The 9,927-nt window shown below is 37.4% G+C and overlaps 1 protein-coding gene across 4 annotated transcripts in view; it reads left to right on the forward strand.

Moving 5' to 3' along the window:
* LOC106871480 (TELO2-interacting protein 1 homolog) overlaps nucleotides 1-9,927 on the forward strand; it is a 35,795-nt gene that overhangs the window by 12,862 nt on the left and 13,006 nt on the right. For all 4 annotated transcript variants that reach the window (XM_014917958.2, XM_052968992.1, XM_052968993.1 and 1 more), the window contains exons 10-17: nucleotides 88-144; nucleotides 2,315-2,446; nucleotides 4,156-4,281; nucleotides 5,992-6,111; nucleotides 7,078-7,138; nucleotides 7,466-7,661; nucleotides 8,143-8,279; nucleotides 9,247-9,412. In XM_014917958.2, the coding sequence (XP_014773444.1) occupies nucleotides 88-144; nucleotides 2,315-2,446; nucleotides 4,156-4,281; nucleotides 5,992-6,111; nucleotides 7,078-7,138; nucleotides 7,466-7,661; nucleotides 8,143-8,279; nucleotides 9,247-9,412 (995 nt within the window). The remainder of the gene's footprint in view (nucleotides 1-87; nucleotides 145-2,314; nucleotides 2,447-4,155; nucleotides 4,282-5,991; nucleotides 6,112-7,077; nucleotides 7,139-7,465; nucleotides 7,662-8,142; nucleotides 8,280-9,246; nucleotides 9,413-9,927) is intronic.

Raw genomic sequence — 9,927 nt, forward strand, 5'->3', positions numbered from 1 at the left:
TCGGTTGGCCACACCCATATACCATTAGTTGGACAGGTGTGCAATTTTGTATCACTGTTTACATACCTTTTTTTAACCTTGTTTCAGATGATGCCCAAAAATTAGATTTGATCAAGATTTTGTCTGGATATCTGAAAATTTTAGGTGAGTTTTTCAATTTTAAGTTCCTCTTATGCTTTATTTCTTTATTGGCTGTTGTTTTTATTTAGCACGTGGTCAGCCCTGATCCAACAGGTCAATATTCAAACTCATTGCAAATGTGACCTTTCCTTTCTTTTCTTCTTTTTTTTAAAGCATAATGTATCTAGGAAAATATTATCTAATGGTTCTTTATTTTTTTAAGTCTGTAAGGTGTAATTTGAAAGACATTTAGCTACTATTTCTAGTAAATTGAGCAATTGCATAGGGGCTGTCTTGGAAATAGTAAAAGTTGTATGCCTTAGTCCTTGATTGTTCTTCCTGATCAAACCTATGGCATAGAAGTATGTTTGAGAATGGTGTTGCACTTTAGACATTCTGCATCACACTCTGTTGTACAGGGTTTGGTAATGTGTAGTGGTTGATGACATACAGTGGTTGCTGATATACTGTGGTTTGTTGTGTGCAGCAGTGTGGTTTTTTATATATATATTTTGGGTTCAGTTTCACTGCGTGGCACTTTGGGCAAGTGTCTTCTACTGTAGCCTTGCACTGACCAAAGCCTTGTGAGTGGATTTGGTAGACAGAAACTGAAAGAAGCCCGTCACACACACATATATGCCTTTGTGTTTGTCCTCCCACCATTGCTTGATAACCGATGTTAGTGTGTTTATGTCCTTGTAACTTAACACTTTGGTAAAAGAAACTGATACAATAAGTATTAGGCTTACAAAGAATAAATCCTGGGGTCAATTTCTTCCTCTAAAACGCTTTAAGGCAGTGCTCCAGCATGGCTGTACTCAAATGGCTGAAACATGTAAAAGAATATGTGTGTGTTTATTTGTGTCTGTGTTTATTCCCCGCCACCACTTGACAACTGGTGTTGGTGTGTTTACATCCCTATAAATTAGCAGTTAGGCAAAAGTGATAGAATAAGTACCAGGCTTTAGAAAAAAAGCACTAGGATCAATTCATTTGACTGAAGATTCTTCAGGGTGGTGCCCCAGCATGGCCACAGTCTAATAACTGAAACAAATAAAAGATCAGGTAAGAGTGTAGTCCTGATATCAACAGTTTTAGTGTTCATTTTCAATAGAATAAAAGTGATCTATACTATAAACCTAATTTACTTACTAGTTCTGCCATCACTACTGCAACAAGTATGATGAATGTTATGCTTCACTGATGAAGTCAGAATAATACTAAAACATGTCCAGAGTTACATCTCATACTTACGGAAATCCTGAAAATGCTATTAGTATTCTGTTTTAATACACTGGATCTTAATTTCTTGTTAACTTTTTGAATCTCTCCACATTGTTAGCATTAACTTAATTATTGTTTTTTACTCATTTGCACATATGAATGATTATAATAATATTAAGAATTATAAGTAGATTTGTGGCAGTCAATCATAACCATAGTTCTGTGTAATAAAATGGATATATTTGAATTATTGTCACTTTACTCTTTAAAGTTGTTGGTATTAGGAAGAGCATCCTGCTATAAAAAAAACCCATGACATTTACAGCTCACTTGAGCAAGATGTAATCATTGATCCATCCAAGAGGGCAATAACTCCAAATAAGTATATTGTTGCTGATGATACAACTCAAATCACTATAGAAAAGAATCACATGACAGATTCTTCAAGCTGAACCAACCAGCAGGAGACTTGGGAGTAGACCAAGAATGAAATGGTTGGATAATATCCGTAATCTCAGTTGGTCTCACTTGGAAATTCAACTGGAAAGTGTAATGATAATTGCTTCTGATAGGATCCTATGGAATGGGTGCCTTATGATTCTACCCTCACAACCCTCCCAGGAATAGTGAGCAGAGAAAATGGATGGATACATAAGATAATGTAGTCCTAGTTATCCCATAATGGTTACGCAAAGAATGCTCAACTTTTGCCAGCTTGGAGCTAAAGAACAGCATTTAATCACAACATATCTGTTAGCTACAGCCATATTAAAACATGTCACATTTATGGCATTGCCACATGTCACAGCTCTCACTGTATTATCAACATGTTACAACACCTGTCCTCTTTGCCCTACAATGTGGCATGTGTGTGTGTGTGTGTGTGTTGTATTTTAGATAACAACATTCTTTATATGCTGTCACACCTGGCCTCTTCACCTCCCAACATGTAGTGTTTATTATATTCCAGGTAAAAACATCAACAACATGTTGAACAGCTATCCACATCTAAAGAGGTTTTCTCTGGCACTTGTCCAAGTTTTAGAATTTGACTGTTCCAACATCAAGATTGTAGAAGAAACAAGTCATATGTTAGGAGAAGGTGAGTTTATAAAATTTCAGAAATTGTGTGTGCATGCGCACACATGTATGCACATGCATACATATATGTGAGTGTACTGATTATCTTTACTTTTATTTGCTCATTTCAGTTTGATATGTAATTAAATGCAGCTCTGTGCATGAACTGTTACACATGATAAATCAGTAACTTTAAAACTTTTTAATTACCGTTTCCTTCCTTTTACGAACACATTGTTTTAAAACTATAAGTTCTCAGTTCAATTCTAAATTAATCCTTGAAATGAATTTAAATTACTAAATTTGATTGATAGCAGTTAGTTTGATAAGATGTATGAAAGCTAGAGTCTGGCTGATAAGAATCTAACTAATCAAAGATTGGCTGATTAGAAACTTCGTAATGAGGTAATCAGTGACTAGATAACCTAGAGTTAGTTGCTCAGGAACTGGCAAGTCAAGAGTTAGATGATCTAGATGTGAATTAAATCAAGCTGTATTGAGAATGTTGATCAGATGTAGGGACGTAAATAGTTAATAATAGAGATTATCTGGAGATGTTGGACAAAAGTGGTGGTGGTGACAGGTGGCAGGCTAATGATAACCATCGTGGTAACAATGTTGATAGAAATAATTTTTTCCACTATAGGTACAAGGCCCAAAGTTTGTGGGAGATGAAGCTAGTCGATTATATGAATCCCAGTGCTTGACTGGTATTTATTTTATTGACTCCAAAGAATGAAAGTCAAAGCCAACCTCCATGAACATAAAGATGGATGAACTGCTGCTAAGTGTTTTGTCTGATGTGCTAATGATTCTGCCAGCTTGTCATCTTAGTGTTGATAAAAATGATACAATAGTGGTAATGAGGAGGAGGGAAATAGTGACAGTGGCAAGGGTGGTGGTGGTGATGATGATGATGATGACATGGGTGAGTGACAGTAGTGATAATAATGATGAAGACCCGTGGGCGATACCAGTGTTGCATAACCAGCCCATTAAAAGTGCCCTTGAATCGTCAGGCTGTACTTGAGAAGACTTATTGAGTAAAGTAAAATCAAAATCGAAATCAAATTGGAAATCATAGTTGTAGCCGATGCCAGTGCCGCCTGACTGGCACCTATGCTGGTGGCACATAAGTACCATTCGAGCATGGGTCGATGCTTGACTGGCTCCCCATGTCGGTGACACGTAAAAAGCACCTTCCGAATGTAGTCGATGTCAGTGCCCCCAGACTGGCTCCTGTGCCGGTGGCATGTATAAAAAACACAATCTAAATGTGGTCGATGCCAGTGTCAACTGACTTGCTCTCGCGCTGGTGGCACACAAAACGCACCCCTACACTCTCAGAGTGGTTGGCATTAGGAAGGGCATCCAGCTGTAGAAACCAGATCTGATTGGAGCCTGGTACAGCCTACTGGCTTGCCAGTCCTCATTCAAACCGTCCATCCCATGCCAGCATGGAAAACAGACGTTAAACAATGTTAATGATGAACTTATTCTATGCAGTGCTCAGGTGTACTATAACTCATTAGAAAAAGTAACCAAAATTGTGTGAACAGTACATAGAATATGCACAGGAAGTGAACAGTGAATAAGTGTACAAAAAAAAAAAAGAAAAACAGGGCATGGAGAGCATTGAGTGTATTGTTGGTGAATCATAGGAAGAATGGAGATTTTAATTGTGATGAATAATGATGATGATAGTGGTTTTTATGTTCTTGTTTAATAAAGGTGCCAGTGCTATAGACTCTCGTATGATAACCAGTGTTCAACAACCCCGCAAGACCTACAAACATTTCCACAGTGATTTGATCCTGGAAGAGCTAAAGTTAGTATTGCGGTACCTTGGTATGTATGGTAAGTTACGTGCTGGAACATCCACATTTTCCACTCTGTCCTGGATAAAAACTGTGATAGTGAACAAATATACATATATATTTATATATATATATATATATATATATATAGTAACCCTTCAATTTAACAGGCTAATAGGGAGAAAACTATCTTTGTAATAAAAATATGTAATATTTAATTCCTTCTTTGACAATATAGTCGAAGAGTATTTTACCATAGTTATAGTGGTTGTACTGTATTGTTATTATTCAACCTGTTAAATCAGAAATCGATTATATATTAGTAAACTGAGGGTTTATATGTGTATATATATATGTATGTGTATATTTATGTACATATTAGTATGTTTTATATATATAAATATATATATATATGTGGCACGTAAAAGCACCCATTACACTCTTGGAGTGGTTGGCGTTAGGAAGGGCATCCAGCCATAGAAAACCATGCCAAATCAAACTGGATCCTCGCACAGCCTCCCAGCATGCCAGCCCAGACAAACCGTCCAACCCATGCCAGCATGGACAACGGACGTTAATGATGATGATGATGATGATGATAACACACACATACACAAGTATCTGTGTGTGTGTGTGTGTGTGTATCATCATCATCATCTTTTAACGTCCGCTTTCCATGCCAGCATGGGTTGGACGATTTGACTGAGGACTGGTGGAGCCTGAAGGCTACACTAGGCTCCAATCTGATTTGGCAGAGTTTCTACAGCTGGATGCCCTTCCTAACGCCAACCACTCCGAGAGTGTAGTAGGTGCTTTTACGTGTCACCCGCACGAAGGCCAGTCAGGCGATACTGGCAACAACCACACTCAAAATGGTGTATTTTATGTGCCACCCGCACAAGAGCCAGTCCAGGGGCACTGGCAACGATCTCACTCGAAAGTCCTTACACATGTTGCGGGCACAAGTGCCAGAAAGGCGACGCTGGGCACAGGTGCCATCCCGATTTCGCTTTTGCTTGCCCCAATAAGTCTTTGCAAGCTGAGTTTCGTGTCCAGTGCATACATGAATAAACAAGGTCTCTGTTTTCATATTAAGTGGGTTTTTTTAAAGATGAATTTTTTATATTCTCTAATCAATAAGGCATTTATATATTGCTACAAGTTCACACATTTTATTCTTTGGAGAAGTTCACTTGTGTTTTTAGATGTTACAGTAAATTTTACTGACACCAATACCTGATTGGTATTTAATTTGTTGATCCTTGCAGGATAAAAAGGATTTTGCATGTTATGTCTTTGTTTCATTCAATGTCTTATTGATAGTCATAATAGTTTTGGAGAAAGAGAGAGATTGACCATTGCAGATTAAGGTCACATGTTGTTGATGTCCAGTTTGAACCTTTGTAGGACAGTGTCTTCAGGAAAATTGTGGCCAAGGTGGAAATTGCAGAGATTTGCAATTCTGGTGAGGAAGCATTGAGCAAAGTGCTTGGAGTAGGATATGGAATGTGAAACATGGAATCAGTTCATCAAGTAGATCTGGATGTTGGTATATGAAATGTGAGACACTATGTAGATGATGAGAGGTGAGGTTGAATGTCAGGTGGATCTAGGTGTACACATATGCAGATAGCTAATTCAGAAGAGCAGAAGCTATTGTAGTAGTTTGTGTGTGTGTATGTAAGAATTATTAAAATCAAATGTCAAACTCCCAATTACAAACTTTACTCTCTCTTCTCAACAATTTTAGGAGATCTGAACCTTTTAATTGATCATTTCTTGGACATGTTTCATGAGACGTCTCTGCATAGACTGCAGGCAACATACATCATTAACCAAATACTTGATGGAACTCTCCACTTGACTCAAGGTTTGCAATTTTATCTATTTATATGTGGTTAGTTGAGACAGTTGACACCTTTTGTTGACAATGTCTTCATATTCAGACAGAGGTAGTTTCAACTATAATTTGGAAAGGCTCTGAGATAATTAATTGAATTAATTTGACAAGGATTTGGTATCAACAAATTCAAAGATTTAATCTTTGATGATGTAAAATTTCAAATAATAATAATAATCTTCCTTTCTGTTATAAGCACAAAACTTCGAATTTTGGAGGAGGAGGCCAGCCAATTACATTGACCCCAGTGCTCAACTGGTAGTTATTTTATCAACCATGAAAGGCAAAGTCAACCTTGGTTGAATTTGAACTCAGAAACCTAAAGCCAGAAGAAATGCTTAGCAGCATTTTGTCCAGCTTACTAATGATTCTGCCAGTCCACTCACCTTTAAAAAAGTACTCCTACAACACATCTCTCCCATAACTATCTAGGGAATATAATGCTATAACTAGTGTTATGTCTCCTTAAACGCGACAATTTAATTCCTTACAAGTCCCATCAACAACTGATCTGTTAATGTTCAGAAGTGACAGAGATCTAACTTGGAAAAGCCTTTCCTTGGCAATTCATACACAAATATTTAAACTTGTTGAACTAATCACAGCCATCAACCAATTCTTAGATATTGATAATGCTATTTGACTGTGCACGAGACCTTGGAAACAACACATTGTGGATAGTCTAAATCCATGTGTGTTGTTTCCAATGCCTTGTGTAGAGTGGAATGGCTTTCAATATCTAATTGGCTTTATTGTGGGTACCACCTGGTTTCTCTGTCATGCTAATGTAAGTGCAATTTAACATAAGAAAATAGATTCATTCATATAAAGGACAATGTAGCTGATCCTAAGAAACCAGGATGAAACCACTGCTTCTGTTTCATTGTTAGTCACCTAGTATTATCTTTTGTTTGTATTTGTTTTTTTTTTATCCAGGCAATACTGACAGACCAAGTGGAACTATCCAGGACAAAGAAACACTACATAGCATTGTAAGGTAAGTTGAAGAATTAGATCTGATAATCACTTAACAGTTGTACTCCTCAGATAAGACTCCCTACTTAGCAGTCTACTTAGCTGTACAATAGGTACCATCACTTCTTACTACAGTCATCATGCTGTGTCTTTTTAGGCAAGACATTCCACCTGTACTTTGTTGAAAATCCTTTGTAATAGAAGTGGAGAAGTTTTGTGAATATTTAATTTATTGGTTAGTGTTAGTAACTATACAAACCATATGAATCTCTCACCTCTCAGGTGGTTGTCCAATTCCTTATGCACACAACCATCTGTGTATTCTATCTTCTTATCTTTTATTTTACAGTTTGCTGATTGATGAGTACCTGGCCCCTCAAAACTTCAACTTGGTTACCTCCCACCTCCACCAAGAAAACGATCCTGTTGAGGGCCAGTTCTCTCTCTTGCTCTACAACAACGTGAAACGACCAACAATTTATGACTACAATGCTAACATACTTCAGATATGTCTCTTTCTCGAAGGGTTTGCTGTGTTTGCTAAAGTTAGTAATACTTTGTCTTCTACCATTTTAAATGTTTGTAACTATGTTTATTCAGCTTCAAAGCAGAACACTTAGCAAACATTTATCCAACTCAGTATACTCCTGAACACAATTTCATTTAGGTTTGCATTTACATGATATCAGGTTTAATCCCACTGCATAGCACCTTGAGCTGATTAAAGTCTTCTGAGTGGATTTGGTAACCAGAAACTGAAAGAAGCTTATTGTGTGTGTGAGTGAGAGAGAGAGAGAGGAAGAGTCTATGTGATTCCCAAAACTAGAGATTATATAAACCCCGCCCCATCCAGTAGTTCTTAGTAACAATATTGACCAACAAAAGAATCAAGACATCACACTTATATTACATGGAAGGTGAGAGCAGCTAGGAATGTTCTGGAAAGTTGTAAAGTGTGGAAGGAGGCTTTGATTGCTTGGATTTGTTTTTTGTTTACATTATTGTTTGATTTTGTTGTTGTTAAAGGTCCTTAACAAAGACTTCACACCATTTTTATTGAAAACACTCTACCCACTTTTGGAGAAGCTGGGAGATCGGTCAGCCTACCTGAGCAGCACAGCCTACTTGTCTCTGACAGATATATGTACTTATTGTGAATACAGGTAAGACTCTGCTTTTGAAAAATCCATGTGGTTGTCGGTGTGTGTTGTGTGGAGTGTAGTCAGAGATAGAGTATGGACTTTAATGTGGCAGTCAGGATGTATTATTAGAGTGAAGTAATCAGGGTATGTTGTGTAGGGTGCAGTGTAGTAGCCAAAGTATGTTAAATGGGAGGTATAGTGTAGTCGTCAGAGTATGTTGTGCAGGGTGTAGACTGGCAGATAGGGGATAGGGCATGGGGTATCTCTATCATTTACTTGTTTCAGTCATTGACTCCCAAACATTTTTTGGAGTTTGGTATTTATTCTATTGGCCAAAAGTGCTCAGCTATGGGGATGTAAACAAAGCAGCAATAGTTGTCAAGCAGTGGCAAGAGATGTATATACAAAGGCACACACACACACAAAACAGGCTTTCACATAGTTTCCATCTACCAAATCCATCACAAGGCTTTGGTTGGCTTGGAGGCTATAGTAGAAAACGTTTGCCCAAGGTTACATGTAGTGGGACTGAACCCAAAACTATGTGGTTGCCAAGCAAGCTTCTTACCCACATAGCTATGCCTATGCCAAGTGAAGAAGTCAGAATATGCTGTTAAGGGTATAGTAAGGGAGTTAGAGTATGTTATGTATGATACAGTATGCTAGTTAGGGTATGTTATGCGGTGTACAGTATGGTAGTCACAACAGTGAGGGAACAGTAGATGTATACGTGTGTGGGGTGGGGATTAAGAAGTTGGCTTATAGTTTTGGGTTGGTCTAAGCCTTATTACACTCTGTGTTAGTTTCATTCTGCCAGAGGATTACTGGAAGTGTACAAATGGCTATGGAACACTCTGCCACTTACACTAATATTATTTTGTCAATGAAACAACTGGAATATTTATTATTGAAACAATTTTCAAAATTCATCCTCATAACTTACAAAAATTTACATTGTATTTTTGTTGTTTTTCTCTTTCCTGCTTAGAAACATCATGGATTTGATCCAACAAAATGCTGATTATCTTGTCAATGCAATTACTTTACGTCTGCGCCATCTCTCTCTCAACTCAAGGTGTCCACTTGTCTTAAAGGTCATGCTTCAGTTTGGTAATGAGGAACTCCTGCCTTTAGTGACAGATACTATTACTGAGGTAATTACTAAAATTTACTCACTTTCTTTTGTCATCATCATCGTCATCATAATGTGCACTTTTCCATGCTTGCATGGGTCAAATGGAATTCATTGAGGCGGATATTCTATGGCTGGATGACATTCCTATGATAAACCTATATCTGTCTCAAAGAAAGGTAATATTTCCCCATGACTAGACATGTTTTCATTGAAGAAAGAAAACAAACAACACTACTTGTTGTGACAGTGACACTTGCTTATAGCTATTATGTGATGTTTAGACAAAGATACACACATACATGGCTTTGTTTCATTTACCATTTACAAATTCCATTCACAAAGCCTGGGTTGTAGCCCAAAGTGTTGGGGCTTCACCTTCAAGGGTTTAATTGATCCTATCAGCCCCAGTATTTATTTGTAAGTCTAATAATTTTTTTTTATCAACGTCTATTTGTTGACCTGTTAAATTGCAGCATATAAACAAATGGATATAAACACTACATGCACACTCATATATCAAATGAACAATATATA

Source organism: Octopus bimaculoides, chromosome 6, assembly GCF_001194135.2.
Source record: "Octopus bimaculoides isolate UCB-OBI-ISO-001 chromosome 6, ASM119413v2, whole genome shotgun sequence".
Taxonomy (NCBI): domain Eukaryota; kingdom Metazoa; phylum Mollusca; class Cephalopoda; order Octopoda; family Octopodidae; genus Octopus; species Octopus bimaculoides.